Source organism: Hylobates moloch, unplaced genomic scaffold (genome assembly GCF_009828535.3).
Source record: "Hylobates moloch isolate HMO894 unplaced genomic scaffold, HMol_V3 SCAFFOLD_13, whole genome shotgun sequence".
In the NCBI taxonomy this organism is placed as follows: domain Eukaryota; kingdom Metazoa; phylum Chordata; class Mammalia; order Primates; family Hylobatidae; genus Hylobates; species Hylobates moloch.
This window is the reverse complement of record NW_026652288.1, coordinates 23,187,242-23,205,763: the sequence shown is the minus strand read 5'-3', so window position 1 is coordinate 23,205,763 and position 18,522 is coordinate 23,187,242. Positions and strand designations below refer to the sequence as shown.

The 18,522-nt window shown below is 53.1% G+C and overlaps 1 protein-coding gene across 1 annotated transcript in view; it reads right to left on the bottom strand.

Moving 5' to 3' along the window:
• Window positions 1–18,522, bottom strand: part of KLHL29 (kelch like family member 29) — a 325,784-nt gene that overhangs the window by 144,091 nt on the left and 163,171 nt on the right. The window contains exon 3 of the mRNA XM_032172350.2: window positions 8,121–8,450. Coding sequence (XP_032028241.1) covers window positions 8,121–8,405 — 285 coding nt within the window. The 5' untranslated portion in view covers window positions 8,406–8,450. The remainder of the gene's footprint in view (window positions 1–8,120; window positions 8,451–18,522) is intronic.

Genomic DNA, 18,522 nt, shown 5'->3' with positions numbered 1-18,522 from the left:
AGTCTGGGGTCGGGGGGCCAAGGGGAAACTGTGTGGCTGTCTAAGGGCAAAGGAAGGCAGGAGTAGGGGACAGAGAACCACAAACTTAACCTTGACACTTGAGCCTTGGGGAGCAGGTCTAGCAAGGGTGGCCCCGTGGGTGGCTAAAGAGTGTTTTCTTAAGGGACTGCAGCGAACAGCAGCCAACAATTTAAGTCAAGGGATGGAGTGCGGACAACTGGCCTTCTGCTATTGAGACGTGCACCTCGTGCCATTTCCCAGCTCCCGGGACTCCTTTTCACAGTGCCAGAAGGGTACAAAGTATTCACCCATCTTTTCCAGGAAGCAGAGGAGGGGAAGCTAGGCATGCAGAATTTTGCTGCCATCAATAGGAAAGGTGTGTGACAGCAGTCTCTGTGCATACAGATGCCTGGCCCGCTCACTCTGCTCAGTTCTCAGGGCTCTTTATTTACCAGGGGAAAATGAGGTTTCTTGCCTACGGGTTCTAGAGAGGCAGATTCACAATGCAAATTAATATGCCACAACTAGTTGAGACTGCAGCCGGAGCAGCACATGGAATTCTCCTAAACCTTCCTTTTAGGGCAGCAAATGGAGTGTTGAAACTGATTGGTAATCCATTAAGTTACATCAGCTCCTCTCTGCAAAGACTTCCACAATGCCTCTTCCCCATGGCATTGTGCTTTTCGAAGGCTCAGGCCAGTCTGGCTGGCTGTACCATGAAAGTAAGAAGAACAGGCATAGGGTCAGTCTGGGTTTGGAGGACATTCCCTCAGTGAAATTAAACTAACTGTGTAGGGGCTGATGGTAGATAAATGATACTGAGATGCATTAAGCTCTCCTTTTTATGTTTATTTCCCCCAAGTTATTTTTAGCATTACAGACAGTTCCTAGGTAACAAATGGGTTGGGTTCTGAAAGTTCATTTGTAATTTGGCTGTTTAGATTTTGGAACATACTTTCCCTATTAAAAAAAATGTTATAAATGGTGATGAGACTCCCAGGCTAGTTCTCCAAAGCCTATTTAACCCATAATGTAGCTAAAATACTGTCCTTTCTCAAGGGAAAAAAATTGTTTAATTGCAACATGAGTAATTAAACGAAACAGGGAAAACCATTAGAACTGAATAAGAGGTAGATTTATGTTCATCTTGAGTGATGCTCTTTGCAGAAAACTTAATTTAATTTAAGAAGAGGCCCTTATAAGGGCTTTTGGGGAACTGCACAGGATTTATCCTATTAGGGAGAAAGAGGCACTGGGCTGTCCGAATCTGTGGTTACTGCATACTGCATCATGTAACAGGCTCCCTTTCCTGATTTCAGACTCATTAGGAAGTCTCCCCATCAGAATTTGTTTTCCCAAGGGGATTTTCACAGGGAGAAAGCCTCTGGTCAAAGTCCATGAAGGTGGCCTCCTCGGGGTGATTTTTAAATTCCAAATCAGTAGGTTAGCATCTGTCCTTGTGCATGTCCTGGGGGCCGCAGTGTTCCAGTCCCACTAACCCTGGAGCGGTGACAGGATCAAGCATTGGAGCTTCTGAACTTAGAAGCCAAGGTCAGTGTACCTGCGAGATCCCCTGAGAGCTGCTGGACAGTCCGTTCCTAGCAGCACAATCCTTGCTGGGTGTCCTCTTTTAAACCTCATTAGCCAGTTCTCTGAGTAGATAGATGTACGTGGGTCCTGAGTGTCCCACATCTATACCAGGCCATATGAGAGAGTAATCCTTTCTGCCTGAGGCACGCCAGCCTTGGCCAGAACTGAAGGGTGAATGACTGTGCCTAAACAAACATGCTGGGAACACTCTGTGGGTAGATTGCAAAAATGATCACAACTCTTTCCAACCTTAGATGCCTGTCCCTTTGCAATGTGGTATTGCAGTATCCCCCATCAAGGGGTGGGGTCTCTTTGCCCACTCCTTGAATCTGGCTTGGCCATGCCTCCTGCCTTGGCCAATGGGATTTTAGCAAACATGCCTCAGGAAGAGGTTAGAAAAGCATCTGTGCATGGACCTTGCTCTCTTGCTGCTCTTGGTACCCTGAGACCACCATGTGAATGAGCCTGAGCTAGCTGGATGGAGGATGACAGGCTACAAAGGACTGAGTCACCTTGGCCAACAGCTGGCCAACCACAGATGTGTGAGACCAACCCTGATCATTCAGCCACTAGCCAACTTATAGCAGACCACAGATAAATGAGACAGCCTAGCAGAGATCAGCTGAGCCAGCCCAGACTAGTACTGACCAGTCAAACCACAGAACCGTTATGGCTTTAAAACCCCAGGTTTTGGGGGTATTATCAAGCAGCAAAAGCTAACTTACATACACAACTGGCTCTAGTCAATGAAGTCTTCTGATATCTTTATTTTGGAATCCATGTATGGACTTTTTTTTGCCCAGACTAAGGCCCGTCTCTTACAAATGTGGCAAAATACATCTTCTTCCCTCTTTTTGCCTCCTTAATCAGAAATTTAAGTTCGGGCCACTCAGCCCAAACTGCAGGCTTTGAAATGGGTGCTTTGGAAACATGACATTTTTCAATTTTGTACACACTTAGTGACTGACAGGTGGGTTGTAAGTCAATGAATACAAAATCAAACTGTAATTGCAACTTAAGGTACAGGCAAAACCCATTAGCTCAGTACTAACGTGCACGGGTTGTGTTATCTCACAATGTGTTATTGTTCCCTGATAATTTATCACAAGGCAAATCACAATTCTTGTTCATGGAGAAAGCAACAGTCTTCTGGATGAAATCACTTGCAGTCTGGAAATTCATGGTGAAAGGGGCTTGAATGATTCTCTCAACTGAGCCCACTTGGCAAGGCAGCCTTCGATTTTCAATGTGAATACAAGAGGAATGAGAGTTCTGTGCAAAAGCATCCTCTCTCCATTCATGGGGCCCAGAAGTATACAACAGGAGGGGCTGCCACATTGGCCCTGCGGTCACTCACATGATCCCCACGGAAATCATCTCCCCCAAGAAGAGCATTCCTCCAGAGAAGCTGGAGTGCATGGGGAAGATACGGTCTCCAGCGTTGTCACATGTCCACCCCGATAGCCCTAAATGCTCATAAATGTCACATATCCACCCCGACACATATCCACCCCGACAGCCCTAAATGCTCATAAATGTCAAAACCCGGGTGTTTTGAGTGTTGACGACGAAGCCCACAGATTTCATGGCCCCTTTCGGTTCTTCTCGGGCCTCCAACACAGGCGAAGTCGCTCTGCTTCCCAGCTAGATTTATTTTCAAGGGCTTAGCTCTGAGGGACGATGGGAATGTTTCAGCATGAGTTCTCCTGACCACAAGGAAAAAAAGCCCCCAGTACATTTCAAAGACATCAGTGAGGATTCTGCAGAGTCCATTCTTTCAGGAACAAAATTGCATTTTATGAAGCCGTCCCTTTTCTGTTTCATCTGTCAAGCAGGTTTGCTGAGAATAATTTAAATTTCATGCAGCAGCAACTGTGGGGCATTGGGGCTTCCCTTCAGGCCCACAAACAGGCCTGGCAGTGGAGTTGCAGTTCTGCTTCTCAGGAGCACCCTGCCCCTGCGGTCCTGACCATCTACAGACAGACACACAGTGGTGGGCCAGGGATGGGATGCCATCCCAGTTCCTTAGCATGACCTCACGCCGCATAAGACAGGGGATGGGGACAGGCCAATGCACCTTTCTTCAGCCTCCCAGCACCAACCACCAGGGGGGAGCAGGTTTCCCTGCAAATGTATGAATAACTGGGTAGACCCAGTCAATGGTTTAACTTTCTAAAATTAACTTTTATCGAGTGCTTACTAAATGGCAGCTAGTGTTTTCAGCTTTTCTATGCCTATCAATTTAACCAGTTCTCACATCATCCCCATGAGGAGGACACTATGATTATTCCCAATTCTAAGAGACAAGAAACTGAGGTTCAGAGACATACTCAGCTTCTAAGCGGCGGAGCTAGGATTCAATCCCAGTACTGTCAGACTCAAAAACTTGAAGCTCTTAGCAGTGGTGAAATGCTGAGTTGACATAATCTTTGGCTTAAATTTTCTCACCTGTACCACAGAGGTAACTGTGCCCACTTTCTGGCCTGAAATCTCTTGCTTGCTATCAGCTGGGTGGATGAGCGGATGGAAAAGTTACCATAACAATGCTGCAATCATGGTTACCATGGTGAATGCTCTACCAGGCAGCCTGGAGTGGGAAGAGGAGCTGGCCCAGGCTGGTTCTGATTCTAACTCACTGGGTGACCTCGGCAGGTCACATTTTCTTTGGGCCTCCCTACTGTGACCTGTAGAATGAGGGGCTGGAGGACGTGGTCACTCTGCTCCTCTTAGGCTCTTGGAACTTGTGTCCTGGGGAGGCCATTGATTGGTCTGAGCCATGAGTGTGTGTTGGGGGGCTGGGGGAGCCCACCAGACCCTCCCTGTACTTCAGCAGCCCAGGAGTCTGCTTGTCCAACTGGCCTTTCCTCATGACACGTGAGGAATCTTTAGGCCACAGACAAATGAAGAAGTAGAAAAATCAACTCGGGCCTGAAGGTAGCAGTGACAGAAAGAATTGTCATCACCTCACCGGCCAGCTGCTGGGAGCACAGCCAGCCTACCCCACCCAGAGAGCCTGGCAGAAGCTGGCCCCTGCCTGGGAAGGTGACCAGGCCCACAGAGCTGGGTGGGGAGGGTGATGGCATGGGATGCCCCAGCCCCCAGGGCACATGATGTTCACCCTGCGCCCTGCCCAGCCAAGAGGGGACACTAAGGCCTCACAGTACTGACACTAGTCCCCCAGTCACCTTCCTCAGGGACAGTTGCTGAGTTTCCGAGGGTGGCTCTGGCCCGCATGTGGCTCTAGACCCTTCACCCAGGAAGCCCGGTAGATACATTCCAGCGGCTGTCCCCACTCTGGGACACAGCTCTGCTCCTGGCTTCCACCCGGCCGACCTCGCCCACCCACCCCACCATCCCCTGGAGTGCAGTTTCAGCTGTTTCCACAATGGGCTTTCCCTAGAGAGCTGAAAAATGCTTTAAACTGCCTTCCCTCAGTCACCTGGCTGTTATCAGTCTCGGTCTGGAGCCCGCTAGACGGCCTCTTCCCCCCAGCTCCCTCTTGCCTACAGAGCATCTGGAGTCCCAGCCAAGGGGTAGGTTTGAGATGCCCTTTCCTTTCCTTGCTTTCTTGGGGCCTGGCTGCTGTGTCTTATCTGAAGACCTGCCTTTTCCTCTTGGTGAGGTTAGAAATGAACACCTTTCAGGCTGGGCATGGCGGCTCACGTCTATAATCCCAGCACTTTGGGAGGTCAAGATGGGCGGATCACTTGAGGTCAGGAGTTCAAGACCAGCCTGGCCAACATGGAGAAACCCCGTCTCTACTGAAGGAAAAAAAAAAAAAAAAAAGGACATGAACACCTTTCCCTAAGGGGGTGGAGCCTTGTCCCATAGGCCTCATCTGGATGACAGTGACAACGGTGATAGGGGGAGGTAAGCACCAATATGGGACTCGAATTACCACATGCCAGGTTCTGTCTTGTTCTGAGCACTTCACACAGGTTTTAACCCACACAGTCCTCACAACAACTCTGCTAGCAAGTACAACGACCTCTTCCCATTTTACAGAAGTGACACCCAGAGAGGTTAGGTAACCTGTCCAGGGTCACTCAGATAGCAAGCGGTAGAACGGAATTCAAATCCAGGCAGTCTGTCTCCAAAGTCTGGCTGTAGTCACAGCACTAAGCCTCCCCTGCCAATAACTTCAGGAGGAGAGACATTCTTGGGTCATCTGGTCATACTGTCCAGGCCACAGATTTGTTATACACAAGGAGCAGTGAGCTCCCGAGGGCAAGAGCCAACCAGCCCTTGCCTGCTCAGTAAAGACCCACATTGTTGACCAGGGAAACCGCAAATACCTGGGCCCGGGCCTGCCCGTCAATTGATGTGGTTTTGGCACGGGGTCAGACACATAGGTTAGGGGACAGGCCTCTGGGCGGGCAGGAGCCAGGCTAGAACGGCGGGAAGTCACCGTGGCCCAAATCTGCCAGGGGTGCTCGGGAAGCGAGCACTGCTGTCCTCCCTTCCCCCCACCCAGTGCTCCTGGGCAACAAGGGACAGGGGCATAATCTGGGGAATCAAACAAGCCCCTGCAGGAAAGTGGCTGGGCTGGAGGCACAATTCAGTTCCTCTGTTGTGACATGCCAAGGAGCAGGCTGTCCTCACAGGAATGAACTTTCTCCCCCTCTCCTCCTCCTGGCTACCCTGCCCAGTCCTTGCCCCAGCTGTTGTTTTCTGTCTGAGACTGGGTTCCCTTCCTCTCATGTGGCTGTGGTTTGGGGTCAGGCCAGTCAAGGATGGTGAATATCAAGCCACTTTGGAGCAAAGTGGGAGCTCTGAGGGCAGCACAGCCCTGTGGGGGAGTCCCAGCACCGAGCCCCTCCACTTCGTCCCCCAGAGCAGCCCAACACCATCCCTACAAAGGCATGTATCCTTAAAAGGACAGACATCTTCAAGACGGCCTCCGGGCCCAGTCTCTCTCTCCCACCTGGAGCCCTGAGCAGTCGGTTCCAGCGGCTGCCATTCTCCATATGGCCAACAGCTGGCCCTGCAGAGTGCCTGCCAGATGTGGCCAGCGGGAACCAGCGGCTGGCCTTACTGGGCAGAGGTCACTGAGTCAGACCAGTGCTCGGGCTGGCGCCAAGAGGAGGAATGTGTTTGGCTGGCCTGGGGGCAGCGTGCCCAAATAATCCTCCACCTCCTCTCCCCTGTCCAACATTCTTTCCCTCCCCGCCTCAGTGGGGTGGTGTTTTCATAACAGGAAAATAAAATCAATAAGGCACTGCAGCAAGATGTCAGTGCGCTCCGAGCCAGCCTCCAATAGCTCCATTGTCTCGGCCTCCGCCGGGCTCTGCGGCCGGCAGCACTCACAGTTATTAATGGGAAGCAGGGCTGAAAGGGAGTTTTGAAAACCAGGAGACAAAGGCGCAGCACACCTGGAGCGCGGCTTTCCAGCATCACAGCCACCTCACAATAGCCGGGTGGGGCTCCCCACCTTTAACTTCTCTGGCAACTTTTCTGAAAGCAGGAAAAGAAAAGCCTAGACACACACACATGTGCACACATACACACGCATGCACACACACACACGCATGCATGCATATACACGCATGTACACGCACACTGCCCCAAGGGGGCTCCTTGGGAGGCGGGTCTGAATGGCCAGCAGAGGCAAAGGCAGCCTGCATAGCCCCTGCTCGGTGAGGAAGCAGGATGGGGACTGATGGCCTTCCTGTCACAGGCCAGGGGCTTGTCCCTCCAGGACTCAGGCTGCCTGAGGGGCTCTGAGCAGCCAGCACGATGGGGGACCAGCTCAGCCCAAGGCCGAGCAAGAGCCTTGGCAACACTGTTTTCCACATTCCGTTCAGCAACACAGGCTGGCCTCTGTTGCCATTCCCAAGGCTGGAGCCGCCTCTTCTAAAAGAAACGGGAATGACCTGGAGCTGACATCCCTGAGGCCAGCTGTGGGGACAAGTCCTGGGTCCTCTGCAGAAAGGTCCCACAGCCTTGGACCAGCCCTTAGAAGGCCCACTGAGCCCTTGCTGTGCCTCAGTGTCCTCAACTGTAAGGCAGGGATGATAAAAGTACTGACCTCACCGTGCTGTGGGAAGGCTCAGAAGAGACAATGGATACGAGAACACCAGGCCCAGTGGTTAATAAAGGGTGGGTTTATCACCCTTTATGACTGTTACTGCTTGTCAGTATCTTCTTGCACACCCAAGTTACTGGCACCCCCAAGGATGCTTGCATGGTCTCAATTTATCTATTTAGGAACCCCGTATTGCCATCTTGGAGTTCCACTGTTACTTCACTCATTAAATAGCATCTAATCAACATGGCATAGGACAATGAGTGGCCTCAGCACCTGCTTTTCTTCCTACAAGTTAGTCACAGAGAAAGACTTTACGGATAATAAAACCCTCGTGAACGCTTGCAAACAGTTGCCAGGCCCAGGTCCTGGGAGGACAAGACTCTGGAGGACTCAGGGTCTGGAGCACAGGCTGCCCCACAGGAGCCTGTGGGGCTTGCCTGAGCCTGCAGGGAAGCCGGGCCCCCCTATCCGGCTCCTGCTCAGAGATGACACCACGTCTTACCTTGGTGGTGACCGCAGAGGCAGAACTGGCCACGAGGCTGGTGATGGCCTCGCTGCTGCCGGTAGTGCAGGGAGCAGGAGCTGTAGCGGGGGTGGGCAGCCGGGAGGGCACCACAGGCAGCGGCAGGAGGCCGGGCCGGGCGCTGAGGCTGCTGGCTGTGCCGCCACCGGCCCCCGAGGTGACACTGCAGATGCTGGTGGTCCCATGCGTCCCGTTGACGCTCCACTCGCGGCGGTCCCAGCCCACCCGGTAATCTCTTTCGAAGCGGCTATGGTGCCGGGACATCTCGGTGGGCCGAGGCGGCTTCTCACAGGGAAACAGAGCCCGGACCTGCGGTGACAGGGTAGAGAGAAGGGTGATTTAGGACTGGAGCAGGCAGCAACAACTGACAGCATCCATGAAGCCCCTTCTCTGGGTTCAATAACAGGCCTTCAAACATTAGCTCATTTCAGAGTCACGCAAGCCCACAAAGCATGGATCATTCATTAGCCCCACTTCGCAGACAAGGAATACATGATTTGCCCAGGGTCATGTGGCCAAAGTAAGTAGGCAGGATTTGAACCCAGTCACAGTTAAAAGTGATACTGTTTGTTCTGCCGCATCTCACTGCCCTGAACGACACAAATGTACATATTTTAATTATGGATGGGACTTTATCCCCTCCCACCCCACCGTGAAAAAAGAGCCGTGAACTCCTCAGGACGTGTTTTCCTCAACCACATGATAGGATACGGCCACCCACGTGTGCAGACTCACTTTATAGTGGCCAAAGCCCTTTATATAAATCTCTCTTCCTCCTACAGTAGCCTGTGAGGCGGCAGGGCATGGATGGTTCCCAGTTGAGGGTGAAGGGATCTCACTGTGAATAAGTTATCCCTTGAGGTTCGAGTACTAGAAAGTGATAAAGAGTCCGGGATCCCCAGCCTTCAGATCCTAGCTAAAAGCACAACTCAAGTCGCAAAGGGTGTTAGCCTCCAGGAGTTGAGTTCCCTTTCATAATCACAGCCCTATGATTTGATCTCGGGCGGCATCAGAGACCCCGTGTACCCTGGCCTCTGTTAACCAGACCATCTCCCACACGGCTCGCCTGAGCCTCTGAGCATAAGGCCCTTCCATGTTGTCATGGAGATGTGGACACACCATGATATTTGGAAGGGCTTCTGAATCACCGAAGATTGCATTTTGCTCAGTATTACCATGATTTGCCTGGTTCCCTGCCCATCCAGGGCCCGGTGTTACCCTCGGTCAAGAACGCTGTAAAGACGCAGGGGAGGCTGTCGGTCTCAGAGGCCACGGAGAGGCAGAGACAGAGGGGAGAGGGCATGGCAGTGCCAGGGCACAAGTGGTGGTGGGTTAGGGAAGGGGTCTGCATCACACCCACAGCCCTGGGCATGGCTCAGACACAGCTTGGTTGCCTTTGGCCTTTTCCATTCTCCAACTGTTTTCCAGTCTGGGGGTGAGCCCCCAGAGGTCCGGGTTCCCAGCTCCTTTTCCTATCCTGCCAGTCCAGCTCAGCCCTGGGGAGGTACCCTGGAATTGTTGGCCAGTGGACAGACGGGCCACTTTATTTTAAAAATATCTATCTATAAAGCCTGTTCCTACTGCAGACTTTGCACATCCAGACCTAGTTGTCAACTTCTAGTGCCATGCAGCCAGGGCCTGTGCCCAACCCGAGCAGCCGCCTACCCATGTTCTACTTGCATGCTGGCCTGTGCCCTGGTGGCCATCGTCCTCTCTGCCAGGCACATCGGGCAGACCTGAACCCACCCTGCAGCCCGGGTAAAGCCTGCAGCCCTGCCTGAAACAGAGCTGACCATAGCTTCTTCAGCTGGATGTGGTGTCACTGTTTATTTCACCATTATGCTTTCTGGCTTACACCATGACACAAAAATTCTTTTTAAAACGTCTATCCAGGCTGGGTGCGGTGGCTCACGCCTGTAATTCCAGCATTTTGGGAGGCCAAGGCGGGCGGATCACATGGGCAAGAGATCGAGACCATCCTGGCCAACATGGTGAAACCCCGTCTCTACTAAAAACACAAAAATTAGCCGGGCGTGGCGGCACGCACCTGTAGTCCCGGCTACTCGGGAGGCTGAGGCAGAAGAATCGCTTGAACCTGGGAGGCAGAGGGTGCAGTGAGCCGAGATCGCGCTATTGCACTCCAGCCTGTCAACACAGCAAGACTCCGTCTCAAAAAAAAAAAAAAAAAAAAAGCCTATCCAATATTACATGGTTAAAAAATAAAAATCAATTCCCTTTTGATCTCCCCACATAAACTTTTTCGGCTGAGCTTCTTGATGGCATTGTCTAAACTTAGCCCAGTTTCCTCGTCCTGTTCACTCTGTGACCTGCTCCGCTGTGGCCTTCGCCCTGGCCACTCCATGGGAACTGTTCTCATTGAAGTCATGGGTGACCTGCTCGCTAAATCCAAGGGGACATTTATGCCGCTGTCCTCAACTTCTCTCACATGTAACGTGGCTGATCTTCCTTGCTTTCCAGAGCCCTCCTCTGCAGTTTCTGTGATGCCAGCCCTCTCCCAGCCCTCCGCCTCCCTCTCGGCTGCTCCTTCTCAGTCTCCTTGGCGGGCTCCTCTTCCTCAGCTCATTCTTTAAAAGCTGGGGCTCCTCGGGGTTCCACATCTCCTCCTCCTCTTCTCCCTGGATGATCTCATCCCTCCATCCCTTCTTTCCGGATAACTCCCAAGGCTACCTTTGCAGCTCTCCTCTCTCTTAAGCACCACCCCCACCTCCCTGCAGCCTGCCGCACACCTTCCCCCAGCTGTTCCACAGGTACCTAAATGCCCAAAGTTGCTAAATTAGCACAACGTTCCTTCGCCCAAACACCCATCCTCAGGAATTCCCTCTCTCAGAGAAAGACGCCTCTATCTCCTCATCTCCATTCCCCTGTTCGACCTCCAGGTCTTAGATTCCTCTGCCTAAGTTGCTGTCAAATCTACCCCCTTCTCCATCTGCAGCCACGACCTTCCGTCACTGTCTCCCAGTGTCTCCTTACTTCAGCTCGCCTGCCTGCCTACCTGCCCCCAGTCTTGCCCTTCTCAGCCATTCTCTACCCAACTGCCCACAGGAGTTTTGCAAAGGGCAAATCTGATCATGATACTTTACTTTCCTGCTTTAAATCCTGTCCATCAATATAAGGTTCCAACTCTTCGTGAAGAGGATCTGGGCAGGCTCCCTTTTCTAGTATCCCCTCTCATTCATCCCGTCCCACCCCAGAGGCCATGGCCCATCATTCCAAATGCCTTATGGTTTCTGAAGCCTCACATCCCCTTTCAGCTCAGGGTCCAAGTCCACGCCGCTCTTTTGCCAGGAATGGCTTCCAACCCTCCCCCGGCTATAGCCTATGACCCACCCAGTTCAGGCACCAATTCTTCTAGAACCCTGAACTTACTTTTGCCCTTGTGGGTCAGGTGAGAGACTCCCATCCAGTCCCCTGAGCAAATGGTGCCTGCCCTCCCTGCAGCCACGGCTGCTGTCTGTCTGCTACCTTGAGAACAGGGTCTGGGCCCTCATTCTCTGTGTGACCCCAGCAACTCGAACAGTGCCTGGCAAAGAAGGGTGTTCAGTACCTGTGTGCTGAATGATCAATAAACTAATGCTTGTTTTTTCTTAATTGCTGAGCACTTCCAGAGAGGACAAACACATTTGTGTGAAGAGAAAATCTCAGACACAGAAAGAAACGTTGAGTCTCCTGACTGGAAGTTCCATGTAGGTGCTGGAGTAAGAAAACATCCTACCTTAGCCTGGGCGCAGGGGCTCACGCCTGTAATCCCAGCACTTTGGGAGGCCAAGGTGGGAGGATCACTTGAGGCCAGGAGTTCAAGACCAGCCTGGCCTACATGGTGAAACCCCATTTCTACCAAAAAAAATACGAAAATTAGCCGGGCACGGTGGCGTGCATCTGTAGTCCCAGCTACTCAGGAAGCTGGGGCATGAGAATCGCTTGAACCCGGGAGGTGGAGGTTGCAGTAAGCCGAGATCGTGCCACTGCATGCCAGCCTGGGTGACAGAGTGAGACAAAAAAAAAGAAAAAAAAAAGAGAGAAAATGTCTCGCAGTCCTACTAAATCAGACCTCGAGCCTCGAAGGACAGGCCTGAATGGAGAATATCTGCACGTCGAGGTCAGCTGGGGCTCATAGCGTAGATGCCTCTCCCAAGGTTCACCTGCCAACAAGGGGCTCGTGATCATCACTGCCTCAGGGACACTGCATCCCTAGGGTTGGATCCTAATATGGCACAGAGGATGTTATGTATTCACCACAGTATGTCCTCTTTCTGGGCACAAGGAGGAACTCTCCCAGCTGCCACTGCAGTTAAGTTGGGCTCCTGTGTCTGGAGTCTGGCAGATAGGATGGGTGGGGAGGTGATGGAGACTGCTTCCAGACCTGGCCCTTTACAAACATCTATGACCCTCAGTTCCCTTAGCTCGTCATGGCAACCTTGGAGGCCACATGTTCCAGATGGTGCCACCATCTGATGGAAGAGCGTTTCCCTATGCACACTGGATGTTGCATACTGGGGGCGTGAATCTTTGTTGTGATAAGGCACTGAAATTGGTAGTCTATGTGTTACCTAAGCACAGCCTAGCCTGGCCTGACTGATGTGATAAATCAGCCCCTACCTTCCTACAAAACAACACAACCTCACCTATCGCCAAAGAAGCCATCTCCTTCCAGCTGGGGAGGGTGGAGGTGAGGAGGGTATGCACTGAGGGCGGCCAGCAACCCTGCCCCTCTGAGACACGCCTAGATGTGCCTGGGATCAGGTCAATGGGGTCTTCTAGGCCCCAGTAAAACCTCTCCACTCTCTGCCTTGGGGACCACCCGCTGGGCCATGCCATGCCTGCACCTTACAGTCCTGGTGCACGAAAGTGAAGCCCAGGCCCCAACACCCCGCACCTCCCACCACTCCTGTCCCCTACCCTGATGCTCAGCTCCTCAAGTCTCCTTAAAATGTCAGGCAGGAGATGGAGACTCGGGGCCTGGAGCCCGAAATCTAGTTTCAGCCTCATTACTTGTACCCAAAACAAAGGTCAAGAATTTGCATGCCAGCCTTTCGGTGAGACTCCATTCCTCAATTTAATTTCCCCTTTCTTTTTTTTTGAGACGGAGTCTCGCTCTTTCACCCAGGCTGGAGTGCAGTGGCACAATCTCGGCTCGCTGCAGGCTCCGCCCCCCGGGGTTCACACCATTCTCCTGCCTCAGCCTCCCGCGTAGCTGGGACTACAGGCGCCTGCCACCGCGCCCGGCTAATTTTTTGTATTTTTAGTAGAGACGGGGTTTCACCATGTTAGCCAGGATGGTCTCGATCTCCTGACCTCATGATCCGCCCACCTCGGCCTCCCAAAGTGCCGGGATTACAGGCATGAGCCACCGTGCCCAGTCTTAATTTCCCCTTTCAAACGTCATGAAAGAAAGGTGTTGCACGGTTTACCCTGAGTGAGACGGCAGAGTGCCAGCACCAGAGGTGGCAACTTAAGTATTTTCTGCTGGGCACTGAGCCGGTGTGTCACAAGATCCCATGGGCATACATGTGTGCCCAGAGCGATGTTGAGGGAGCCATCAGGAAATGCTAGTTGTGGCAGAAGGAGGCCTGGAATGGACGAGGTACCTTAGATGAGACTGGTCAAGCAATTACCGACAAAACACATCACAAAGCTTCCTTGTCAAGGTGAGCCCCCTTTCCTGGCAGGCTGCCCGTGAACTGGCAGAGCCTGGCACAGGGCCCTTCACCAAGGGGGGAGGAGCAGGCTGAGCAGCAGCCATCCCTTTGTATGGAGGGGACCATTTACAAAGACACTAGGACTCGAACCTGGGTGGGGTTAGTGCTTTGCCAGCACCTGTTTAAATTACATGCACATGTGAAGAAAACGCTCTAGAAGCTAGAAAATCTTGTATTCACGGGTGGAAATAGGCCACGCTGAGGTGCAGGGTAGAGACAGTTTGGTGCTAGTCGTGGGTGAAATGTGAAAGGCCTCACAGGTATTTTATGTGCCAGCTTGGCTCTGGCCTTTGGGATCTTGCAGGCAGCAAAGCCAATGCTGGCCAGGAGGTGGGAGGGGAGGAGGGCAGAACCCTGAAGTCTCTCTTTTTTTTTTTTTTTGAGATGGAGTCTTGCTCTGTCACCCAGGCTGGAGTGCAGTGGTGCGATCTCAGCTCACCGCAACCTCCATCTCCCAGGTTCAAGCGATTCTCCTGCCTCAGCCTCCTGCGTATTACAGGATTACCGGCACCCACCACCCACACCCGCTAATTTTTTTTTTTTTTTTTTGGTAGAAATGGGGTTTCACCATTTTGGCCAGGTTGGTCTCAAACTCCTGGCCTCAAGTGATCCGCCCACTTTGGCCTCTCAAAGTGCTGGGATTACAGGTGTGAGCCACCACACCTGGCCTCCTGAAGTCTCCCCTGTGCACAGAGCCTGCCAGTCAACACCACGCCTGCACCTCCACGAGGGGGGTCATCTTCATAGCAGTCTGGGACACACATCAGGCTTCGGCTTCCCAGCTCTGAGCCCAGATTCAGAGAGTCTGGAGCCTGGACCCTGCACACACAGCTTAGGAAGCCAGCTCAGGCTGTCAGGCTCCTCGTTCCCTTCTCTGTGATGCACCTCCCCACCTCCAGGGAGCAGAGAGGGGAAGTGGAAGACCTCCTTACAGAACTGGAGCAAATGTGAAGAACGGTGGGTACACGTCACTGGGAGCTCCTGACGGGCAGCAGCACTTCTCGTAATGTTCAGTCATTGATCCTGCTGCAACCCAGGCCCTCCTTCAGAGCCATGTGCTGGCATCTCAATGCACGCAGGTGCACCCCAAACCTCAGGACAAGGTCCCCCAGCATCACCAAATGCAGCAATGCCACATCCACCAGCTCTGGGGAAAATCCCAATGGTCAAGTGCAACTGCCTCACAATTCGGATCATCCCTCAGAGGAGGTGGGGCAGAGGCCAGTGCTGGGGTGTGCCCAACAGCATCCCCAGCCCTGCCAGAAAGGTCTTTCCCTCTCATCACTTATCTCCAGGAGACGGTGAAGGGTGTATTCCTGCCACCTCCCTACTTCTGAGGGATGAGGCGTGGGCTCACCTGCTGACTCACCTGCTCACCAAAAAGTGTCCTCCACCTGACAGAGTCCTGACCTCACACCTCCACAGACGAACCTCCCCTTAGGCTGCCCGTTCCTCGGGAATGAATGGAAACTGGCCACTTCCTTTTCTGTTGGCACATGGGGCCAAATCTTCAGCATGGTCAGCATCATGGGGTGCCAGACCACCTGGGAGAGGCAGGAATGAGGGATGGGCCACCCTGTCCCCAGGGGCTCCTTCTGTTCCCTTACAGGAGGCAGGTGGGTCTTAACTAGGATCAAAATAAAGATGACAAAGTAGCCTCAGCCCCTGACTTTTGGCTCCCTCCTAAGCCTTCTCCCACTGCCTGTCCCTAGAACTCTCATGTCCCAACAGGAACTGGGCAGGTTTACTGAGATGGGGAAAAAGACACAGTCAAATCCGAAGCAGTGTGTGTGGCCTGGTGTCTGCAAGCGTGCACAGCTCCTGAGGCCCTCTGTGCTAGGTCAGCCAGGATCCTGCAGGGTGGTCTCACTCAGGGACACTGGGAGACACAAGCTGAGGGTGGGGGAAGGTCATCCTCCATAAATACCCACGACACAGGGGACCTCGTGTCACTAGCCCCAGGGCCTGCCTTGATGGAAGAGCTTCTCCCTGCAGCTCAAGTGCCCTCATGTCCCAGGCCCAGGCTTGCAAAAGGCTTGGGCTACCCGGGGCTTGAGGATATTGCAGGAAAGAAATCCTGGTGCCCCAGGCCCAGACTGTGTCTCTAATTGCTCACCAGCTGGTGTGTTGGGGGGGTGTCGGACTCCTGGACACTTGCTGGAGATCGGATCGGCAGCCCTGCCACACAGACCCGCCTGGAAAACCCTCACCATGCATAATTCATGAGTAAATAATTAAGAGTCGCCGTGAGCCTCCGTGTGTTTGTATTTCCATGTGGGGCTGGAGCAGAAGGAACGGTGTCCAGGAGCCCTCAACCCTGGGCCCGGAGAGTCCCTGCTCAGGAAAAGGATGCTCCGTGCACCTGAGCTCCTGGGCGGGATGGAGGCCGTCTGTGTCCGGTGACATCCTGTATTCTGGATGCTGGTGGCGGCCCACACATATTAACATGCACCATGTGTACACACTGTACACAGGATCACAGGTGGCTAATGACCCTTTCCTCGTTCCTATCATTAAGACATGCCGAAGGAGTGGGCGGCCGGCTGTGAGGGCCCCGAAGGCATGATTAATCCACAGGAAGGCAGGGGGCCCGCGGTGCCTCCAGATAGGGAAGCCGAGGTGGCTGGCTGAGGAATGAGCCTCGGCCCGGCCGGCCCCGATCGGAAAATGTATGATTGCCTCATTTGGGGGAGACGTGCTGCCAAGTCGATTGGAACAGTCTGTGCTTGTCTTTATTATTTTAGTTTCCCTCTCTGCATCTTTTAGCCTTTCTTCTGGAGCAAAATACTAAACAGCAGCCAGAACACCATCTTGGCAAATGCAACACAAAGGAACTCTCTGGGTGTTTCTGGAGAGGCAGCTTGGCCACGACTTGACGTGGATGTTAGTGGGAGGTGGGGATGCCCCTCAGAAATGCCTCCCTGCCTCCTAGGGCTGCTCCAGCCCCCAGTGACCCCCATCCCCACGGAGCCCCCACTAGCTCAGAAGTCTTGCTTCTGGCTGAAGCTAGGGGTGAGCCCCACACTGGCCTCCTCTGCTGGAAGCCCTCTTTGATGCGCCCTCTCTTCTCAGAGCCCATAGAAGCCAGACTCACCAGGCCTAGGACCCTAGTGACAGACTGGCATATTCCACTCCCTGTGTGAGTTCTGATCCTGTCCCTATAGACAGGGCCACCTCTCCCCCTTCGTTTCCTCCATTGGAGCTGCCCGAGCACAGGGCTGGGCATCCGGGGCAGGGGGCTCAGGGAACATTTGGGAGACCAAAGTGACCCTCCCAGCACAGGGCACATGGCAGGGCCGGGACTAGGCTGAGGAGAGTGACAGGTGGGGCCAAAATGTATGGAGGCCCCCCCAGATCAAGTTCCATCTGCATTTATATTGCCCTGAAAGAGATGAGTCCTTAAATTACGCCTCACCATCTAGCCCTGGCCCTTCACACAGCCTCTGAGAGTTACATATTCCTCAGGGGGTGAGGTGTTCAGCACCTCCAAGTGGACATGAAATGTGGGGGTTGTGGGGGCCACATGTAGGTGCCAGCCTGGACCCAAGGCCTCACATTTAAATCCTCTGAGGCAGCAGAAACCCAGGAAACTCTGGAGTGCCCCAGGCTGATGCCAGCCTTCTCCTGTTCCACTCTAGGATGAGGAACCTAAGGTGTGGATTTATTTTTAGCTCCTTTTCTTAAAATATCAAGGCCCCAGGTGAACTGAAAGGTTCTCGTTGTCACATTTCCACTCCCATCCCTGGCCCCCAGTCCTCACCAGCCACCTCGCCATCAGGCCCCACTCAGCCAGGGCCAGTGTGCAGACCGCCTAACCAGGTCCTGTTGCTTGGCAGCCAGAAGTTTCCAACAACACCTGCTGCAGGGTCCAGGGTCTGAACCCAAATGAGCAGCCTCTACCAGGCTTTCCAGGCTGGGGAAAGAGGGGAGGCGGGGATTCAACAAGTCCCATTAGAAACCAGAGCTGGCCGGGCGCGGTGGCTCACGCTTGTAATCCCAGCACTTTGGGAGGCCGAGGTGGGCGGATCACGAGGTCAGGAGATCGAGACCACGATGAAAGCCCGTCTCTACTAAAAAAAAAAAATACAAAAAATTAGCCGGGCGTGGTGGCAGGCGCCTGTAGTCCCAGCAACTCGGAGAGGCTGAGGCAGGAGAATGGTGTGAACCCGGGAGGCGGAGCTTGCAGTAAGCCGAGATTGTGCCACTGCACTCCAGCCTGGGCGACAGAGCGAGACTCCATCTCAGAAAAAAAAAAAAAAAAAAAAAAAAAAAAAAAAAAAAAAAAAAAAAAAAAAAAAAAGAAACCAGAGCTGTGGCTGGGAGTGGTGGCTCACACCTGTAATCCCAGCACTTTGGGAGGCCGAGGCGGGTGGATCACTTGAGGTCAGGAGTTCGAGACCAGCCTGGCCAACATGGTGAAACCATGTCTCTACTAAAAATACAAAAATTGGCCGGGCGTGATGACGGGCTCCTGTAATCCCAGCTACTTGGGAGGTTGATGCAGGAGAATCGCTTGAACCTGGGAGGTGGAGGTTGCAGTGAGCCGAGATCATGCCATTGCACTCCAGCCTGGCGACATAGTGAGACACCATCTCAAAAAGAAAAGAAAAAAGAAAAGAAACCAGAGCTATAGCTGTGACCTCTGACGTCTGCATCCACTCTGG